Below are 23799 nucleotides of genomic sequence, written 5' to 3' on the forward strand. Positions count from 1 at the left end.
CTAGCTAACGTCGAAGTCACACCTCGTGGTCAGTACCTTACGTGAACTACCTCATTGACGTATCATGGTACCATAGATGCTTTGAAGACTGTACAACACAGAGGACGTTATTACAGAAATATATTGGTTAACGTAGATACAAGCGAAAATAAGACCACTGCCGCATGGGCCAATCCATGGCATACGATTGACTGATGCGCGTTGGTTGTTCTTGACCTTGACGAGGATCGATAAGTTGTTCGATATTCAATGACTCGAATGCCGGATGATATGGCTAGGGCTTAATGACATTTCGCAGGCCCTACAGGAAGCCCACTGCTGACATCGAGTATGCTGGAATGACTTTTCCGCTCTACGCGTCTTGGATTCACTCATATCCGGATTCTAGGGGACTTCAATCTCCCTAGATTCAATTTCGCGGAACATACTTATATTGGAGGTGAAAACTCAACTGAAGCTCGGTTCTTCAACCTCATTCAGGATCTGAAACTATTCGAAAATGTGAAGCCGTCAACTCGTTGGAGAAACGGTAAAACACCATCGCGCCTAGACTGGGTATTTACAAGCGAAGAATACCTAGTTGACGACCTCTCAATCCTGGTTCATCTGGGTGAAAGCTATCACGCCGTCACAGCCTCTAGTTTTATGAGTAACGACGGTGACGCCGCTAACCTTCTGAGTGAACAATACTCTCGGACATTTCAACCGACCCACATCAACTTTACTGATGACAGCTTCATCTGCAGTTGCGCAGGACTTTCCGAAGTGAACCTGAGCGCTGACTTGGTGTACCGAAAACTGCAGCACCCAAAACAGACAATTCTCCTGGTCCGGATATGGTTCGTTCTGCTATAGTGAAAGAAGCAGCTTCAATCCTGGCAACACTGTCTAGCGTGATGTTCTCACACTCGCTAAGCCGAGACAAAAGGATATTGACCCTCTGGAGCGCATCCAGCGGCGAGCCACAAGCTCACTTTGGGGACTCCAATTCACATCTTATGAAGGGAGCCTCCAATCACTTAACCTTTACCCATTAGAGTGTAGGCGTCTCAGAGGTGACCTTCTGATGGCCTACAGTATCCCTAACACTTCTGGACATCCCCTTAAACTCCAACTTAAGTTTAGCTCCAACACAGGACTAAAGAGTAACACCCAGAAATTGGAGATACAACATAGCAGAACAGACTCTAGACACAACTTCTACTCCCTAAGAGTTGTCGAATGCTGGAAGTTGCTGCCGACCGAACTAATCCAAGCGATTTCCCAGGAGTCCTTTAAGAGGAAACTTGATCTATTCTTAAGGACTAAGGATAACATCTTATTATGATTTACCAATTTCTTTTCTTTCCTCTATTATCGTTAATATACCTAGGTTCTTGCCTAGAGGTATTGGTGATCCACTGCTACTAGACTCGGAAGCTCGTTAGGCGAAAGCTTTTATGTTGTAAAGATCCAGTTGAACCATTTAAACCATTTGATTTGCGCGCTCTATTTGGAGATGAAGTTACTTTCAGACGTGGTGCTTCGGAATTTTTGTAGTGTATTGTTTTTTAGCACCTGATATCAGTAAGCTATTATTTAAAAAAATTGGATACCTATGTGCTCTATTCAAATTTCATAATGGAACATTTTTAGGTTCCTTTCCATATTTTGTTGGTAGTTATATTATATCGGCTTTTAACGATTTTCTGGTCATTCAAAATCATCAGTTAGTTAATAAAGTTATTTTAAATTAGACACTTAGATTATACCATATGAATATTTTAGACGTGATCGACGTGTTATTTATCATTATTGTATGCCGTCGCTTTGAATTCAGAGTAGATGATTTCGTGGCGAGACTAATTTAGCGACGACCTTTGATCGAATCTTAAATGACCCTGACAATTATTAGCCAATCAGAAGACAGTTAGTATAAAGTGAGAATATATAGTAAGTAAGGAATGAATTACAGTGGATATTCTTCTTTTACATGATTTAAAAACTTAAGGTTTGATAAAGGTTCAGAGGCTCTGAATTCATAATGCATATGGTATAGAGATTCGTTCATAGGGTTAGTGGTTAGGGTTGTAGCCTATAGTTAGGGTGCTAACATGCGATCAGTTTACAACGGATTTTAGAGGTTAGGGTTAGGGGTTATGGTTAGGGTCAGGGTGGGTTTGAGGCCTCTCAAAAAACACCTCTTCTCCAAAATCGGATGTAAACCGATCGCATGTTACCACCTTAACCTCAACCTTAACCCTAAACCCTAACCTTAACCCTTACCCTAAACCCTAACCTAACCCTAAGCCCTAACCTTAACCTAACCCTAAACCCTAATCCAACCCTAACCCCTAACCTTAACCTAACCCTAAACCCTAATCTAACCCTAACCCTAAACTCTAACCTAACCCTTAACCCTAACCTTAACCCCAAACCCTAACCCTATGGACGAGTTTCTATACAATATGCATTATGAATTCAGAACTTCTGAGCATTTATCAAACCTCAACAAGTTTTTAAATCATGTAAAAGAAGAATATCCACTGTAATTCATTACTTTCTTGTAATATATTTTTACTTTATACTGTCTTCTGATTGGCTAATAATGGAAATTGCTCAAACGCTTCTCATTGGCTCGTCCCTAAATTAGAGTTCCGCCGTCCCATCTGTTTTAACCTCTCATTAATCACCTCCTCTCTAAAATCCGCTGTGAACCGACCATATGTTAGCATCGCGTGTTGAACTTGGCTCCGTGACCTTGAAACTGCTCAAACGCTTCTGATTGGCTCGTCGCTAAATTAGAGTCTCGCCGATTTCGTTTTTAATGAATCACAGTGATAGTCCAACTAGTTTGAAGCCTTATTTTTGTTGATGCCAGTTCGTTCTTTAAGATCTTCGATGGATTAAACACTGTCAGACAATTCGAATGACTAGAATTGTTAAAGTCCATAATCTCACTAGCTTTAATTCAGGATATCCTATTCAATATAATCTACATAACTGCCTGTTCATCAGGTAGTCCTCACTCTGCAGGGCATTATTCTACTTATATGCACTTCACACAGTGGCTACGTAGCCATATTTATATATATGCTGCTATAGTTTATCGAGCATATACGAACAGCGTTCAGTGTATGGAAGTCAGTCAGTAACAACGACTGACTCCTTACACATATACCGGATCTCCTAAGAAGAGGTTGTCGGTAATAGGAAGCAACCAAAATAAAATAAATTCATGAGTCATTGAAATGAAAATCAAAATTTAAGGTTAAGTGTCATAGGGGTAGATTTCCGGTTTCTGTCAGTATTTGTTTTAACTCCGATTTTTGTCATCATCAGTTCGTTTTGATTGCTATACGAAACCCGATCAGCCTACTGCATAGCGATGAAAACTGGGAAACTGGTCTTTTGATAATCTTGATCAAACCAAACATGTTTCTAGTGACTTTCCATCTAAATGCGAAATATTACTTCAGGATTAGTCTGCATCAGTGCCTAAACTGGTCATACAGAGATGGGCAGTTGAGAGCGTAAATCAATTAACTTATCTTGGAAGTCCCTCTAACCTTGGTGCGTTGTTGTGTAACGAATTCAAAAAGCTTCCCCGACCGACTTACATCACTCATAGCGTAGATAAAATGTCTTTATGCTGTACAGCAGTTTTCTCCGTTTTACCCTTTGACTATGTAAGATATTAGTGGGTTATTAGTATTTTATCATATATGCCTTCGAAGGATTGTTCACCTGTTTGAGTCAAAAGGTAGGATGCTGAGATTGGATATAGTGCACTGGACAAAAATGTCAGATCGGTTGATAATTTAATGAATCTTCGTTGATTGAGGTGATCAAGATTGCGTACCTGGACGCGCGATACTTGCTGGAGTAGAAACGAGTTTGAAAAAGCTAGTGTCTAGACCAGGACGTGAATCTGGTCTATGAAAACACTATCTTACTGAACCTTATAGGGAGGTGCAAACTATCAGGTCGAGATCTGCCCGCTTATTGTAACCAGTATTTAAAGACGCCTAGTGACATGATCCGAAGTTATAAAATTATTTTGTACCCTTTGTTCTTCCACTTATCGTTAGTCATATTTTCTATACCCAGTGTTTTTTCTGTCACTGATACTTTTAATTATACTACCTTGGTATTCATCTTGGTAATTTCGTCCCGTTGTAGTGATGTGGTGTTGAAACTTGTACCGATAAACATTTGTGTCAGGTTTTACGATGCTTGTGACTAACAGGGGATTTGAAGTCTCGGCCATGATCCATATTTATCATATGAGTACTAATACAAGTGTCTGGTTGCCAATATCTTGTTAAGCACGTTCAGGTACGATAAGCATAACGTTAGTTGAGCACTGTTGAGAACTGTTAAACTGTACCTGGATATTCAAGTTCTGCAACATTTGCAAGAAACAGTTTGTTGTATTTGGTTTTCTTCATTTTATAGGTTTACGTACTGTATCAAACAGTGAAAATTTAAGAATGAATCAAAGTAAACTAGAATGACGCGCATTTGTTGTACATTTTGTGATATGTACTTCGGAAAACCATCTCGACTTGAGGCACATCTGAGAATCCACACTGGAGAGGTAAAACATATTTCAAGTTACTTTTAAATAACGAGACCATTACTTATTGATTCTTTTTCAAAATGTTTTTACCCAGTTTCGAACATTTTTTTTACCCTAAGTGATTGAAAGCTGTTGAGATTATAGCTATGGCAATACCGTTTAATAAAAAATAGTTTGAAGCACTAAGCTTTGAGCTACATATTTTGTCTCTGATTAGAGGTACCACCTAGTTTAGTGATATGAAACCGGCTTTAAGATTCGCCCAGGTTGGTTAGTTATTAACACTTGTTACAATCTTAAACAATCTAACAGATTTTTTTATTATATCCTGTGCGTCATATCTGTACTATTAGTTAACCAGGGTTGTAATATATTTTATACATCATACATTGAGAGTTCGTCGGCAGATATTCCTGTCATATATGGTAAATTTTGTCTTAAGATCTGGTCTTTAAGCTAGATATTTATTTACATTTCGACTACTTTTAGGACTACCAAATCATCGACCCATAGTGAAAACTAGTTCTTGTCTCGCTCTGTACGAGTCCGCATTAATTCTCAGAAATGCTTAATTCATAAAACCCTATTAAAAATGTACATGAAACTCTTCATAACAACATATGTATTCCATCCATTGAATGTACGGTCTGAGTCCATGGAAACTTTGTTTAATAAAACCCGGAGTACATCAGTTTTAGTCCTTTTAGTATATTCTTAATTTATTGGAATGCGTTTGTCTCACCTCCATCCTCAACATCCATAAAACTCTTCAGAAGTTAGGCTCTTTAGTTTCCTCGTTTCAAGTTTTTCTAGAATGGTCTGTTCCAACGGTGTTCCTAAATACAGTTCACCGATGACCTTGTAGATAGTAAATTGGCAATTTGAGAGGGCTAAGGACCTGACAAATTCCATATTCTCATCAACTGAAGAGCTTGGTGATCATCTGGACGTCGTTGTAGTCATCATGGCTCTTACGGAAACTTTTGGTCCACTTGAAACAAGTTGTTTTATTAATTGTCATCCCCGTAAACCTCTTGATGTTTCACTGCTTTCCCAATAGTCTCTCCCAAGTTCTACCATTTCAGGTAAGTTCGCGTATTTAGTCAGCAAAGTGGTTACACTTACATATCTTAACACTTGTGAATTTTTATCTTTCTAATCTGATGCTAAGATATGTCAGGAATACTAGCTGACAAATTTATTAATCTGGCATTATTGTGTAATTGGTTTACTGAGCAATTGCCTCGTTTTATCAGTACACCTAGAGGAATTTACTGTGCTTTCGACTATTACTAAAAATTGCTGTTATTGAGTCTTATCTATGCAAAATACCATTTAAATCAGAATTATCCCTCGATGTGTCTGTACGAGATTTCTAGGTGATATCGGCTTGTTTTCTTATTACCTTGGTAAACCTATGACTTGTTCTTAATGAATATGTTTTCGTGATATCCCAATGAGTAGAAAATTGTATTTCTGACGTTTCGCGACTTAATCTAAGCCATTTTTTTCAGAGTAAATAAAATGACTTGTTCGTTTAGATCTTCAACTGCTAACTTCTGGATAATAGGTCTAAATCTTACTGAGATGGTGGAGAAGATTTGTAGCTCAGGTGGATGATTTTGGTGGAGTTTTGTTCTCTGAGCTGGATGGTTTGGTCGTGGAGCTTTCATCGTTCTTCTGAACAACATCATCAGCACAAACTTCAGATAGAAGTGAAGTGTTAGAATTTCTCCATATGTGTCTCAAAGCTTGTTCTGTGCACCTCGACGTTGATTGGTTCTTATTGACCTTAAATTTGTCGTTGTTTACTTCTTTGTTTTGGTTGTGTCTCCCATTGTTTTGATTTTTGTTCTTATGTTTGTGCATGATTTTTCTGATTGGTTGATAAATTGGATTGATTTCAATATGCTTGTTGATTGCTGATTGACCTGAGTGCCAGGCTTCTAAAAATTCTTCGGTGTTTTTGGAGTTTCCTCTGTCTAAGATTTCCACATTTTTCCAATCGAATGAGTGTCCGCAGTTGTCCACGTGTATTGATATAAGTGAAGATATATCATGCCGTTTGACTGCTAATTGATGTTCATGTAGGCGAAGGTGAAGGGGGCGTCCGCTTTGTCCGATGTAGTGTTTTTCGCAGTTGGCACAATTTATCTTGTAGATGATGTTTGATTTGTTTTCCTTTGTTATTTCATCTTTTGGTTTGCATAAGATTGATTGTAGTGATTTTGTCGGTTTGTGTGCCACACCTATTCCGAATGTTTTCAGCAGTCTCGCAGAGGTTTCTGATATTCCTTGTATATATGGTAGGGTGATCCTTTTGTTGATTTTTGTGCTTGACTTGAGTTCTAATGCTGCGTGCGGTTGGTATTTTTTGATGAAGTTGACGGGGTAGCCGTTCTTCTGAAATACATCCTTTAGGTATTTCTCTTCATTTCTTCGTGCTACCAGTGTATTTAGTGAGGTTTGTGTCAACCACTCAATCAAATCCCCTACACAATTCCTGGACCAAATTAAGGACATCCAAATCAACAACGACGAACTGATGATATCCTTCGACGTGACAGCACTATTCACCTCAATTGAACCAAAATTAGCAAAAGAAACTATATCCCTGCTGCTCAACAACGACACAAACCTCACTAAATACACGAAGCTTCAAATTCAAAGTCTACAGGAACTCATCAATTTATGCCTAACAACATACTTTCAATTCAACAACAAAATCTACGAACAAACGAAAGGGACACCAATGGGATCACCAATATCAGGATTGATCGCAGAGGCAGTGATGCAAAGACTAGAAGCCGCTATATTACCTGTGATCAAACCAAAAATTTGGATTCGCTACGTAGACGACACCTTCGTCATCGTCAAAAAGAATGAACTAGAAAACACTTACAACCTGATCAACGTCTTCGATGACATCAAGTTCACCATGGAACAGGAGTCAAACAACCAACTAGCATTCTTGGATATATTGATCATGGACTTCTGTATCTTGAAGAAACAAATGGCGTATGAACCAATTATTGGTCATCGGCTACTATGGGATTGCATCTTCTGACGTTACTCCACTGCCTTATGGATCAGATCTTTAGGTCTAAAACTCCGAGTGTGGCTCCATAAAAAAACCACCTGCTTCGGTTTGGGAACCCGGGTAGTATCACAGCCTACACACAAATTAAGTGACTTGTGTGGTGCATATGTATTCGGTGCCCTTTCGTACCAAAATTTGTGTTCAAATAAATAAATAAGTTAATATCACTTTGCATATGCTAAGGATTTTTTCGATTTTATGTCTAACCAAGTTTGATTTGTATGTTATGCAGTTAGATTACAATAAATTAAACTCCCTGTTTGTAAAAATCAAATAATATTTTCCGAGCTTTGTGACGAATCGCACAGTGTCATTTAATAACAATAATTTCGCCAGTTTTTCTTATGCTGAATGTCTGTTTAGTTTTCAAAATAACTAGTCTAGTTGGCTTCCGAAATAGGAAAGTAATTAATACTGTTTAAACTACATTTTCGTGCCCACTCATGATCATACTACAGGTCATTTATAACTTTATGAGTAGTTGGTGGTTAAACTGTTCAATCTTTATCCATTTGGTCGTGTTTTACCTATTTCTGTTTGGACATTCGTGTTGTATAATAAAAAATAATTAATACATGTCGCGTTACGGTGACGAAATTCTTAATATACATCGGTGTGTGTGTTGGCGAAACCTGTGAAATGACTCAGTTCAAGTCATGTTCAGCATAGCATTCGTAAAGTTAACAAATCCATCTTTTCTCATTGTTCACTCCACTGCTAGCGTCCATATGTGTGTATTTGTGGTAAAACCTATACACGGAAACAACATTTAACTCGTCACGCTTCAAAATGTCCCAAAACTATTCCAGAAAACAACTTATCTAATCAAAAGGAGCCAGTAAGAGTCGAAAAAACCTATTCGTGTTCACAATGTTCTGCTGGACCTTTTCAAAAAAAGAAAATGGTATCGGCTCATATGGCTATAGTTCATGGGTAGGTGCTACCATTTTTGTTTTGGTACTATTATTTGTAAAAAGTTCATTTTACGGTTATGTATGACCCTTATTCTTTTCTTATTTAAATGGTCTTCAACCACTGGATCAAAAATTAGTTTTCATTACCTACGTTAGTTTCAGGGGCTACACAGAAGTACCGATTGAATGAACTAAAGTGTCATGATTCACGCCTTCATGCACAATTCAGTATTCGGTTGCTAACAGTGTATTAACTTAGTTTGTTCCGTTTTATGTTTGTATATAATCGTGGTGAGACTGTATTCAACTATTTAATATCCATGAGTACAATTAATACTATTTCGTTCTCAGAAAACGAGTGTAACCGTATGATTCGCTGCTTTTCCTTCTCACTTGTATGCCTGTAGTGGATTATCTTCGGGATAATTTCTATTACTTCCTATATCACTCATCCTGTTAACCGTTATTAGATAGCTTTCATCAGTGTATAAGATTGAATACAATCCATTGATGTTCAAAGCAGATCACAAGAGAATGAGTCGTTGAGCCATTTAACATCGTGAGAGGGATATGCATACAGACTGTAAAATGTGATCAAGCATTGATGTTCATACAGACATGATGATAATTTTAAAAAGGTATAAATGAATTATTTCTGTTGGGACTGATAAGTCGTGTGGATTGGACGCTATATTAGTTTCCTAAGCTATTCCGGTGACCCGCAGTCTAGAACTACGCAGCGACTTGAACACCAGAGAGAAGACACAAGTATGAGAGAAAATACTTTATCCCAAGGTTCATTTTTGTACAGAAAATCATAGTTATTTATAGTTGTTGGCGTCTGTTAAATCAACATCATATTTCAGCCAATCCGTTAACGACATATTATGCTACCGACCAATAGTAGCACTCCACATTGGAATTCCAGAACGTTCCATCGTGCTCTGATTGGCTAGGTTCCTTCGGCTCCTTTTGGGCCTCTGGAGGCTCCGTTGAAGTTCTCCGGAAGCCGACTCAACAGGGATGACACTGTCAAACATGTTAATTGAAGGGCTTAACAAAATTGAACGTCTACGGACTGAAGTGTAGATAAGGTGCTATATTTTATCGGGCAGTCTTAGGTACACTCCTTTTATCACAGAAACTTTTCCGGAAAAAATGTATTCAGTTAGTCCTAAACTATCTGTAAAAATGTACCACTGAGTCTGTGCGGTTATATTTTTCTGTATAACGTATTTTCAGTAAACACTGGATCAAATGTTTAAGCTAAAGACTGCAGTATTTTTCTCCAATGGAGGCATTCTTATAGTAGCAATTGTAAACTTTTAACTAATAACGTTAATAATAAATCTATTTTCTATTATATTCATGTGAGTAGATATAACCGAATTCGGTTAGTTATTTACTCTAGAAAAGTGGCTAACATTAAGTCACAAAAAGCCAAAAGTACAATTTTTCTATTCATCGGGATATAACAAAAACAATGTTAACAGTTCAGTTAATACAAATACAAGTAGAAAGGATTCCTTCAGTTCTAGAAGTTCCTATCACTTCTAGGAAGGAAGTTACAGAAGTGCCGCAACTGGACTCTATTCTTAGTCATGTCTGGTAACATGTCAAACCAATGTGTTTGCTTTCTCTGTAGTATTCCGACTAGGGATTTAGCGGGGCCCAATATTTTGTCGTCACTTAGGTCGGACGATGTTTGTCGATGGGCTCCCCACCTTAGTGGCCCGAGATCTGATTCCAATTAGATCGTATGAATGATTGCTGTTGAAATGTATATGTCGCCTATCCTCGTATATAATCATCGACTTAAATCGCGTTAGTCAATAACGAAATGGTGGTCTAACTTCAATTGATTCACGATTTCAACCAGTGGAATTAAATAAGTCAAATAACGAGAATGGGCTTTTGAATACATATATTTTGTATATGAAGCGAATGGAATGGAACGAAGCAAAACGACTCGCAGTGAAGATGGCGGGTAAGCCAACTCCATTTAGTCAAGCGTTAATCAATATTTATAGTTACACAAAAATAGGCTACAGACATGTAGTGAATAGGATACGAAGTGTACACACACATATGCGCTCATATAAAAACAGTCATGATTGGTAAGCGAATGTATAACACGGTCAAAATATGACTCAAGTAGAATGAGTAGATTGACCTGTCTGAAAGCTAGAATAAGGTATATGGGCTTGACATAATAACCGGCACTACAGGGAGTCGTGAGTTCGACAGATCCCAGTCATGTACTGCTATCTTCCATATCACAACATCATATCATAAACTGGCCACCTCTCCTTTTTACAACGTGTCCTAGTCCCTGTAATTAATTCACGATGTAAGATTCGCTGGGATGTCATGGGGAGTGTCTCTGGTGTCACCTCATCATAAATGCTCATTTCGATTTGCTATTCTTTTAAATGTCGTTTGATGAATTCCGTTGTAAGCTCCCAAATTATCGTGCAAATTAGATCGCTATCGTTGATTAGTAGAGTGGTTGTGAACCTAGTTGAAGCTTTTCAAACTCCATCTTAGAAAGTTGACGGTGAGGAATTTTTGTAGTTTAATGATCACTATTATATGTCCAACTTGAATTGAACTGAGCTGTCGTCTAAAAAACAGGTGTTCAGGCCGAAAGTAATTGGGTATGTTTTTAACGCATCCTAACCGTTGTAGTTGATATACACACTTATAAGAGAATCAATTGATTTGTGATACTGTGAATCATCTTATCCAGGAAGTGGGAAACCTAATATGAAGTTTCTTAATAAAACTATATATATCATCTATTTTACATTAATACATTATTCAAGCGAACGGAAGCATGTATGTGACAAATGCGATCGAGCGTTTCCTACGGCATCTAAGCTTAGACGTCATTCATCAAAACATCATGGTTACACATGTAAGCTGTGCTTTGAACAACTATCTGAAAACCCTGAAAACGATGAATCAGTTGCTCTCAAACCCATTCATTTTGAAAGTTTTGCGTGTTTGAGACGCCATATTGCTGAAGCTCACCCCAAAACACGTAAGTTACTTGAACTTTTGTGCGTTTATTTACTTCACGAGGTTTTGTTGCTTATTACTTTGATATAATATATTTATGTTTTCTCAAAACACTAGTGTTAATATCATAGTTTACTTCCAATTAGCTACTCTTATATATTTTTCTTCTTGTTCAACTGTTTTGATGTTGCTTTCTCTCTAAGGTTGTGTTATAATTTCTCTTATTACGACCCAGCTATTCCCATTACTTAGTATTCTCAGACACCAATTCACTCGACAAGTCCCCAAGTCAGAACACGGTTGAACAGGAATGAAATTATATTCCAAATAACAAGGGTAGATGGAAGTAGGAATGGCAAGAAGAAAAACGTTAGTATATTTATAGTTTTTACACGAGAAGATTCTAGGGTGTTCTTCAAGTCTCCGCTATCACTGAAGGGCTAGGAAATAGCCAATCAATGTGTCTGATTACAATCTTGCACGGAACATCCTTTAATCCAATCTATAGCCTGCCAACAAAAGCCATATATGGAGTGGTTACTTACTTCATGGCACCAAAGTTCCTTGCATAGTCCGAACTTCCCTCCCTTTAATTGTTGTTGTCGAAGTGTCTCTGAGTATTATTTGCTTGATGTCTCTGTATCATCAATCGGTTCAAGTATCGAACCGAGCTAGCCTCTAGGCTAGCTACCACTCCACCGAAAAGTATAGATGAGGATTGGTTGCAATTGCATGGCGCCATGAAAATGGCGGGTACAGTCAGTTGTGGGTTCGCGAAACGTCCCGCTTACAAGCACTGGGTTTCTGCAGGTTCCTTATAATTCATTGAAGCCCGTCGGTCTACTCCGGGTGACCGTGAGTTTGACCATAAACGAAGGATGTTACGTAAGGAAATTGGGCAAAGCTTGCGTAAGGACCGAGAAGCCTGGTGGTCGAAGCGTGCTAATGAGCTGGAAGCAGCAGCTGCATCTCAGTCAGTCAGTCAGTCAGTAACAACGTAGAACTTCGTACGTACGTACATCAGTTCGAGTTGCCACACCACATTAGCACAGAGATGCAGTGGTCGATTCAAATCCCGTAGTGGTAGAGGTAATAAGAGTATAAGCAGTAATCGGGAAGATTAGGGTTTGGAGATGTTATTTAAAGAGTATAATCCAGTGAAATAAATTTGGAAAGAGGAAAAAAGGGACATGAAGAATTCAGAAGGCAGCTGCATCTGGTAACTACCGGAAGCTCTTCCAACTCATCCGAGCCACTGGCAGCAAGAAGTCTGGTGTGAGTGAAACAATCTGCGAGGATGATGGGATGCCAATCACTAACATCCATCGACGTCTTGGACGGTGGGCAGAATTTTTCGAAGGGCAGTTCTACTGGCCTGCTGCTCCGGCAACATCGGTCAGACTGTTCTGCCCTCCATGGACGGTGACGACTGATCCACCAAACGAGGAGGAAGTCCGCAAGGAACTCCAACTCTTGAAGCGTTACAAATCACCTGGCCCAGATGACTTACCTCTGGCTCTTTTTAAAGATGGTGGTGACTTTTTGACTAAGGAATTGACGATGTTGTTTACAAAAGTTTGGGAACTAGAGAGTGTACCAACGTCATGGAATGAGTCGATAGTTGTCCCTATCTTTAAAAAGGGTTCACGTCGTTCCTGTAACAACTATCGGGGGATAAGTCTACTTCCGATTGCGTCCAAGCTATTGGCTTCCGTCATACTTCGTAGGTTGTTCAAAACCCGAGAAAGATTGACTCGCGAGGAGCAGGCTGGGTTTCGTTCTGGTCGAGGATGTATTGATCATATCTTCACCCTCCGCCAAATGTCAGAACACCGCCATACTTTTCAAAGGCCAACAATCGTAGTGTTTCTTGACATCAGGGCTGCCTTCGATTCGTTGGACAGGACTATTCTCTGGGATTGTCTATTGAAGAAGGGTGTGCCTGAGAGGTTTATTAACATCCTAAAGGCCCTATACACAAACACCTCAGGCAGAGTGAGGGCATACAACCACCTCTCTCCATTGTTCCATTCGAGCAGTGGGGTTAGGCAGGGTTGCCCAATCTCACCATTCCCCTTCAACCTTGCCATCGAAGACATTCTGGAAACAGCTCTGATAGATGTAAGTAATGGCGGTGAGGATCTGTTGCCTGGAGAAAGACTTCTCGACCTTGAGTATGCGGACGATATTGTCTTACTGTGCGATAATGCCCAAGGCATGCAATCCGCACTTAATCAGTTGGCAGTCAGTGTCCGTAGGTACGGTATGGGCTTTGCACCTTCGAAGTGCAAAGTACTTCCACAAGACTGTCAGGATTCTAATCCTGTACTCACTCTGGATGGTGAGCAGATAGAAGTAGTTGAGAAGTTCGTGTATCTGTGTAGCTGCATACGTGCTGGTGATGGCATGAGTGATGAGGTCAATTCAGGTATAATGAAAGCCAGAGCGGCTTATGCCAATCTGGGCCATCTTTGGTGCCTTCGTGATGTCAGACTGGCAGTAAAAGGTCGGATCTACAACGCGTCGGTAAGAGCAGTTTTGCTCTATGTTTGTGAAACCTGGTCTCTCCGAGTTGAGGACGTTAGACGACTCTCTGTGTTCGATCATCGCTGTCTCCGAAGGATTGCTGACATTCAGCGGCAACACCATGTCAGTAATGCAGAGGTTCGGCATCGTGTGTTCGGGCACACAGATGATAATTCGATTGGTGTCACCATTTTGAAACACCGACTTCGGTGGCTTGGACATGTTCTCCGAATGTCGTCCCAGAGAATTCCACGTCATGCATTATTTGCCGACTCTGGGACTGGTTGGAAGAAGCGGAGAGGTGGTCAGTGCATGACATGGTGTCGTGGCATGAAAGAAAGCTGCAAAGGACTGGCTTCTGTCGGTCCTTCGCGACTCCCTGGTTGGGGTCTGAGAGATGGTGCTACACAGTGGCTAGAGACGTTATCAGATATGGCTCAGAATAGAAGCCAGTGGCGATCATGCTATAACCTTCTTTTACTTTCTTCATAAAACGTGGTTGTATCTCCCTTAACTGAAAGATTTCTTCCGATTGTACCTTTACGTTCCCTCATTACTACCACATTACCTTACACCAATCTCTTCGTTATTGTTCTCTTTTTTTTCTATTTCTCTTCGAATTCTCATTGTTTTGTGTGGCGCATATATATTGGCGCTCTCTTGTACCAATATTCATGTGTTCAAATAATAAAATAATAAATCGGTTTATGATTTCAATCAAAAACCTAATAACCTCCACAACCCCTATACTGATATATAAATGTAATTCATTTGTTAAGTGTAGATTTATGTAGTTTGATTTGAACCATCCTACATGTTTAGGGTCTGCTGACACTTTTTTTTCTGGTTAGCGTTTGTTTAGCAAGGTTGTTTTCTACTGTATGGGGTTGGTGACTCCGTACCCAACTCTCCTCCTTTGTATAGGCTTGTTACCAGCAGTAACCCTAGAATAGCTACAAAACAGACTTAAATTTTCTAAATTGATTTTTATGCTGATGTTACTACTCATCTATCCAAATCGAAGTAGGTACAGTGGAACTCAAACCTTGAACTTACTGGTTGAAAGCTGTGTACTTTAGTCATCAAAATTAGCAAAACATGTAAATTAAGGATAACTTCAGACAATTTAGACTAAAAATAATGAATTTATTAGTATGCACAATTAGCCGTTACTACTATCGTTACTTCAACTGTATCTGTTCTTATTACATGACCATTTTTTTTCACAGCTTTGCAATGTCCTTCTTGTAATATGCGTTTTACAAGACCTGCTGCACTAGCAGAACACAAATCTACACATACCCCTGGTGGACCGTCTGTAAGACGACGTTTTATTTGTCCTTTATGCTCACCTGATGTTACTGGTGATAAAGATAATTCCAACTCACAAGAAAAAGATTGTCTTGTTGCATTTACAGCCAAAAGAAATTTAGATGCTCATATGCGTTTAGTGCATGCTAACCTTAAGTTTCCATGTACATGGCGTGGATGTCCTGTTCTTTTGTCTACCAAAGTAAGTAGACATCTAGTATATTTTTAGCAGTAACATGTGTTTGCCTATTAGCTTGATACATAGGAATATTTTAGTGACAAAATATATTGTCATACAAAATTATTATCTGTTAACGTCTATTACTAAATCATATGTTATTTCATCAACTGCTTGTCCTTTATTTTTATTTGTCTTGAGAAATGATTGGCTAGTGTGTCAAGATAGATACGTTCGGCGATAGGAATGTCAGTAAATATGTGATACATAACTTTGTATTTGTATCTAACACTGTATTTTACTGCCCTGGATTTCATTGGGTGTTGTACTGATTTTCACTTTGCTAATAAGACACTGTATGCCTCATGACTAGATCTCAATCGTCCGTTGGATACTTCGTGACTTGAAGCACCATTTGATCTAGTTTTTGATCTTATGTATTTTTTTGATGATTCTATTAACTGTTATATAGCCTACCAAGTCGTACTGTCTGCTGTCAATTACATGAATGCGAAATCCAGTTTATCGACGTTAGTAAACATTTTATTTCTGAATTTTTCCGCAATATACCTTTAGTTTGTTCGCTTTTTCAAGATTGAGTAATACTGTACATGTTTCTACGTATCTCAGAATATTTTTAAGTATTTACATTCCAAATTAATATCTATAGAAAATGAACACTAAGTCACCTTGATTCAGCGAACATCATTTTTAATGTTAAATGTTTGCAGCAACTCATCATCGTATGACTATAATTTAAAACCTTAAGAATTTTTTGTCTGTCTACTCTGAGTCAATATATACACAAAAATACGATTTTCATGAATCTAAGCATTAGGTGTTTTTCTCACCATTTCTCATAGCTTCCAGTTGCTACGTATACAATAGAATGTGATTCATGATTGTGTAAATTCTCATTATTCACTAGTTGACTAAGTAAGATCCATATGTCTCTTTAGGACAACTTAGGTAATGTATACCTTCCTTCATTGGCAGTTTTTTTAGTGAGAATTAATACATTTAAGAACTTGCTTCATTTATTAGTATTACACTGAGTTATAATCAAGGAGTTACGGACAGTCCTTCTGAACCATGTCATTAGGTGCGAACATCTTGTTTAGGCCACATGAAATTCTTGTGGTCAGTTGATTGAAGATACTAGGTGTCATGACCCAAAATTGACAGCAGTAGCAAAAATGGATTCACATTATGATTCCCTAAATTTTAAGTTTCGCTATTCTTATACACCTTATATTTCGTGAGTGAATTTCTTGTAATCTCTGTACCTAGTCTTTCTTACGATTATTCATACCAATATGACATCTAATCATTTACCATTCATCGTGTCAGTTTTATCTTGATGCACTGGAAGAGTTTGGCAACTTGGATTAATTCAGGTCTACTCTAGTTCTTACTTTGGGGATAACTGAATAACTATGAGAGAAAAATTGTTAGTTGAAATTCATTTTTACAGATGTCTTTTATTGTTTATACAGTTGGTCAATCAATCAGTTGCTATAAATATGTCCAAAGACCTTTAATATGATCGGAGTCCTTTTACAATATTAGTATATGTATACTGAACACTCTGGTCTCAAATTAATAAAACTTTCGGAACGATTTAATCATTTGATTTATGCACTTTTTTGCATTCTGAGTGCCATACTAAGGAATGCTTATTTTGAATTATCAACATGCATTCAAATCACACGGATCGTATTTTCTTTTCACTTTCATTAAGATCTGATGCTTGTTGTTTATCTTTTCATACAGTAAATATGTCTGTCGCTCATGTTATTTTAAAACTCTAATCTACCCATAGCAGATGTATAGTGTAGGTGAGTGTGGTTCATAGTTGAATCAGGGATTCACATTTTGTTCTTACTAGGATTCGTCAGCTACGTGTACTTACATCCTGGAGTGGACATCAACTCTGCAGTGCAGATGCATCCACCTGATGAATCTCATACACATAGTTCCCTTTATCATTTTGAAAAGAGCGAAATAGCATGAATTCATTTTATTTCGTTGGTTCTCGTCAGCTGCTTACATCATAATTACATAATGGGTTTAAATTACTTACATGATGAGTCTCAAGTGGAACGAAACAGGCGTCCTGGATTCAACTGCCAGCCACATTCATCTATTCTACATAAACTTGTGTCACACTGGCTGTATCAATGTATTCCGCACAGTATACACGTTTAACTACTAGGACTTCTGAAATTTCAGTCAAGCTGTCGACAGTGGTACAGTCCAGAAGCATTCTAAATTTAACATTTATATGTATTCGACTATATTACTTATGAGTAGCTGAAAATTTTCATCTCATTTTTCCTTATTTTACATGAGAAGTCACTTTTGTATATTTCATGAAAATAGTAAATAATCAATTCTATTTATTTCACCACTTTACTCTTTGTTGGTTTCTTTCTCTTAATATTTAGCAAAAACTGAATGAACATATGGAACGTCATCGACTAGGCAAGTCAGTTGCTTTCAAAAGCCGAAATAGACGTAATTCACGTAATGATTCAAGTAGAAGATTTAATGATAATAAAAACTTATCAATGAATAATAATGAAGATTATTGGGAAACAGCTAGTCAAAATAGCATTATAGCACTGTTAAGTGATGTAATTGATTGTTCAGCTAATCAAATTTATTAATTTTTTATGAAGTTAGTTTCATTATTGTATATAATACTATTTCGAACTGAACAGAACAAGAAGAAAGGAAAACAGATATGTAATTAAAAATTTACAGAGTATTTATATATTTTATTTATATTTACATATATTTTCAAATTAACAAAGTGTATCAAATGATACAGAAAATAATAATAAACATTTATATTATACTACTTATTACAATCAATTTGTTACTTATAGTAATTAGCTTATTAGTTAAAAGAAAATCTAATTGTCATATGCTCAATAGTGATTAACTTCGTGAGGGAATTCTTGGAGTTGTAGTAAGAGGCCATGACCAGTGGAACTAATGAGTGTAGAGACAGGTATCTACTTCAGTACAATGGGAAATGGTCGTGGATTGGTAGAGGTTAAACATTAACACCGTCGGATGTCGGCTCAGTGGTCTGGTGGTTGGTCGTTAGCGTGGGAGACTGAAGACCTTGGGTCTGAATCCCATGAAGGGGATCGCGGGTGCGCACTGCTGAGGAGTCCAAATATAGGACGAAGCGGTCGTCCAGTGCTTCCAGGTTTTCAATGATGGTCTAACATCAATCGGTTCATGATCTCAATCAATAATTGTCAAAAGATGGCCTATACAAATTCAATGTAAAACTAAACAGATCTTTGTGTGTTAAATGTGTATTCAAAACTTTTTTTCATTTATTTATTTGAACACATAAACTGTTAAGTTTGTTTTACATTGTTCCTGTTCATTCCTTTTCTACTCTTTTGTATGTTGGTTTATACTACTTATTTATATTCAGTAAGCAGTTGTATGCCCAACAATTTTCACAATTATGTTGTAACTCAGGTTGTACTGTAACATTCTGGAATGTTCACATATATCTTTAACGTTTATTTTACTTATCATTGTATTTATCATTATAATCACTGTAATTTAATTACTGTAACGGTTATCCACAGTTTTATCCATTTGTTTAAACGCAACAGTTTCCATATTGTTTGCTCTTGGTTCGGTTTTCGGTTGTTCATAAACTGTTATCAAATTTAGACACAGCTATCGGCTGTCTTTGGACTATCGTATGTTATAATCATTCTTTATGTTACTCTTACAGGAAGCCTTTGCTATTTTCATTCTTGAACGACGCGTTTTAACGCCTAGACACCTCACAAGTTGAGGTTTGTAACTAAATTTTGTGTATTATTTAATAAAGAACCGCTTTTGTAGACAAGTCGTTGTTTTGGAACTTCGATTTTGCGCGTATCTCAATCGGTGTTACTTGGACGCTTCGATAGAATTAACATAAACATTAGTACAAGGGTGCACCAATTGCATATGCGTCACATTATAACATTGAGGTTGTAGAGAAATGGAGAATGGAGGGTGAGTAACTATGAATATAAATTAGGGTGTTAGAGTGAAGTAATAATAACAATAATATTGATAGTGGGAGAAGCAGTTCAGTTAGGAAAAATACATCCACTTTTATGAGGAAAGTAAAAGTACAATAGAATCACTTCTGATTTTTATTATGAACCATGTCCAATAACGTTGCGTCCAAGCCAGCAAAGTTATTATTTCAAGCAATTGCTTTTTCTCACATACTCTTACGGTTCGTAAAACAATAAAACGATCTCATTTGTAAATTAAGTTGTGGTTTCAATATAAATTCATTTTACTCTCCAAAGCCACTAATAATTTATCTACCCTATCTACAAATTCGATTATGATTATAACGAATACTACGACATTCAGTTAACATTTCTGTCACGCAACTCAAACTGAAGTTATGACAGTTAATTATGAGGTTTTTGTAAGTTATAGGGTGATCTTATGAAAATTTCAAGAAAATAGCATATAATGAATAAGTTATAATTGTTTGAAAGGACAAAATTTGATACAATATTTGAAACTGCATCTGACCAACCTCATTATGTGGTTTTTAAACACTAAGAACTTCTGAATAAACCACTTTGAAAACAGTTACATTATGATATTATCAGAAGTAAATGGAAAGGAACCTACATAACATTAAAGTAGGATTGAGGATTGATGTGTGGCTAGTGAAGTGAAATGTGATTAGCTACTGAGAGTGGACAAACAAACACTTATCTTACTGACTATTATATATGTGACTTCTTTTCTTGTTATTGGTCCATAATTTGGATTCAGTGAGAGAGACTGCTTGTAATTGTGTGGTCTAAAGTATTGTCCAGTGTTTATTCTGGTTTTCTACTTTTTGTCATGAATCGGCCATCTGATGTAATATGATCCAGTACGTGTATCGTTCGAGTAACCAATCTTGCGGTAGTATAAACTCAGTAACCACTCTTATCATAGTAAAGCAATATATTGTGGGGACAACCAAGTATAATAACTCTTTAGTTATATCAGGAACAATAACAGATTAGCTATCTCTAAAGGAGACAGATTATGTATAGAATTAGGATCTTAAACCATCCACCCTTTATTTACACTCACCTACATCGTTTATTTTGTTGTAGTTCAGAAGGATTTCAGCTATCAATATTAAAGGGAATAAAAGTATTTATAACTTCAGTTGAGATAGCAAAGGGTCAATATAGTTGTGCTGTTTTAAATAAATTCCTAGAGTGGGCTGAATTGTTCCAATCTCGTTGATTACATTGATTACTCACGTGAGATTAAGGTATATTACTATAGAACTTAATATACGCCCAACATTCTATTTTGAAACGGTTGTGTAACTCCTAAGCAAAGATAAGTATATATACATATATGAATTTACGATGCAATGTTAACTGTATGCTTGAGTGTTTCACAAAGTAGAATCATAGGAACATCTGAAGAAGAAGCAATCGAGAGAGTATTTCTAGGAAGAGTTTTCAAACCGATTTCTAGAGACAGAAGAAAGTAAAAGATCTATTTGTTAAGTTGTAAAACCTATATTCATTCACTATAGAAAACACCGTTTGAATTAGTAAATCTCGTTGATTTGTGTGAAACAAATTGTTTAGTAATAAAAGTGAAAATTGATAAACAGAAACATTTCTCGTTTGCTTATTCTTATTATAACCCAAAGCCCCCAATCAGAAGCAGCGAACTATCGATCGGACCAAAGGCTCGTAAAACACATGGGAGCAGCCTAGAGTCCTGATTGGTCCTGCTTTCCGACTAGCCCAGCAAGTTAAGTCCAGAACACCAGTCTCAGCCTCTGTAATATAAATCATTATATTTCAAACATGCTGCGTTTATATACCAATCAAACAGACCACAACACACGAATAAAATATGAACAACATTTGTACAAGAATTAGCCAGATGTGGCTGTGAATGAGAGAGGCAATGACTAATAGACAGGGAATAATTCAAGAATGGAAAATCATATAATAACAGTTCATAGGTTAAAATAAAGTTTATAATAAGAGAGACATGGATATGAATAGTTCAGTTAATTGACAGTTATACGATAAAAATATACGCACAGTATTGGTCTATCAGTAGATCCCAAAAGTTACCATTCATTATTCTTGTCGGGACATAACAATTCCTAAATAAATTCATACATGTAATCATCTTCATCTCATCAAAACATACGTTTGAAAGGAATTTTAAACGATCATCTTGTTGTTTTAATAACATTTTTAAGTGTTATTTTATGCTTGTAACTTATTTACAATATCTAACTTTAAGTGATCGGTTGAGAACGTTTATCTTAATTCTTACTATCCGATTATTTTCAAAGTTACACATACATTTTCATTTCTTTAGCCTTAAATAATTATTCACAATAACTCATTGATTTTTAAGACAAAAAATTCCACTTTCGTTTCGCTCCCTGTTTTTTTCTTATTCTTTCGTAATCGTTTGTAATGACCAACTCAGTGACCAATCATTGTATTGTAGTGTGCCGTCGAGTCGTTGTTGAATATGATCATCACTACAAGAAGGTTGCGTACCAGATATCAGAAGGCGATTGGAGGTTGTAGCGAGATATATTTGTTGGCGATCTCGTGGTATCGAAAGAATACCGAGATCGTGACAAAGGAGTACAAGCGGAATCACTGAGCAAACGTAAATGCGTGCAAGGTCACAATCAACGTAAGAAAGAATGTCTTTAGTACAGTTAAACAAACAAGTACAGTAAAACAATCACTGGTACAATTGGTTATAATAATAACTGTTTCCATTAAACCAGTCGCGTTCTCCTGATAAAAGTAGGTCACTACAGTATTCTACCAATGATTTTTATGGATGACAGAATATATATAAATACTATCCATTAGGTACATTATCATTTAATTGGTAATCATTAGTGAAAGTTGACTGGTGAAATTCAGACATGTCGGAAGTAATTCAGTCGCACTGGATGATTGTCTTACTATATCGTAAATTGAGTTGAGTTGAAGCTTTACTATTGAGCACCGAACCAGCAGTTTTATTGATTAGGCGTTCACGTTGAAGCCTTAGAAGTTTTGCATTCGAGACCTGGTGGGATCAAGTGAATGGACTGCTGAGAAGTTGCATAATAGGACGAAAAACTTTTCCATTTCTGTTCGGTATCTGTGACAGATTAATCTGTTGCGAATAAAACCTACAAACTAATTTTTTGAAGTCGACCATTACATAGTGATGTGAAGCTATAATGATGAACTAATTAAGAGGATAAAATGGCTTCATTTAATTTATGTTTTCAAGTATTTAAATGCAACGATTCAAACTGTGACCATAATGCAGTTATAAATTATTAAAAGTATTTAACATTGTATTACTATTCTAATGTGTTTACAAATTTTTATTAGCTTCCTTTGAATTTTAGATTAATTTTAATCTTCCATCATTGTTGATGTCATCTATTTTCTACGTTTGGACTCTTTGAATGTAACTAAAAACCTTTTAATATGGTTAGTATATTATAGGATGATTGAATTTCTATCTTGACTTTGTGTACATTTTAACTGAACAAACGTCAATATGTTAATTGGTCAATGGTATAAGAAAACGAAACGAAATATGTTAAAAATAAATTCACTTGGTGTTGTTTTACTTGTATCATCCCATTGATATTTAGGAGTGCAATTGATCAGTCTCATGTTGGCATATGTGCACCCTGTGCGGATTGCGAACGAAACGTGCGTCCTGCATTTCACTGCTGGTCACTACTCATTTTTGCTTAAAAAACTTGTAACTTAAGGCTATATCGAGGCAATCCGTGCAGGATGAACATGTACCAACAAGAGACTGATCAGTTGCAATCCTAAACAACAATGGGAAGGTAGAAGTAAAACAACACCAAGTGAATCTAAGCTTCACCCTAATACACAAGTAGGTGGCTATCAGAACTTAGTAGCTAAGCAGGTAACGCGATGGCGTTTGAAGTGAATGTTATTGCGTTCGAGTCACGGAATGAACATTAACTCTGGGATGCAGGTACATCCGGCTGACGAGCCCCGAATAGGACGAAACGCGAGTCAAACTGGATTCCACTGCTAGCCACTATCCGTCTTTGCTTAAAAAGCTTATGTTAGAAATAGTTTACTTCCAAAGTTAAATT

At 37.1% G+C, this 23799-nt stretch overlaps 1 protein-coding gene across 2 annotated transcripts; it reads left to right on the forward strand.

Annotated features, from left to right (window-relative positions):
• The first annotated feature begins 1348 nt into the window (after positions 1-1348).
• On the forward strand, positions 1349-20660 carry GTF3A_1 (Transcription factor IIIA). 2 transcript variants are annotated; one of them, XM_051209887.1, is made up of 6 exons: positions 1349-1566; positions 4438-4579; positions 8383-8594; positions 11401-11618; positions 15352-15635; positions 18059-20660. In XM_051209887.1, exons 2-6 carry the CDS (start codon positions 4493-4495, stop codon positions 18278-18280), a joined length of 1023 nt encoding a protein of 340 aa, XP_051075358.1. In that variant the 5' UTR covers positions 1349-1566; positions 4438-4492; the 3' UTR covers positions 18281-20660. The 2 variants fall into 2 exon arrangements, with proteins under 2 accessions (XP_051075358.1, XP_051075357.1); XM_051209886.1 differs by having other exon boundaries at positions 1349-11618.
• Positions 20661-23799: the final 3139 nt, after the last annotated feature.

Source organism: Schistosoma haematobium, chromosome 1, assembly GCF_000699445.3.
Source record: "Schistosoma haematobium chromosome 1, whole genome shotgun sequence".
NCBI classification, from domain to species: Eukaryota; Metazoa; Platyhelminthes; class Trematoda; order Strigeidida; family Schistosomatidae; genus Schistosoma; species Schistosoma haematobium.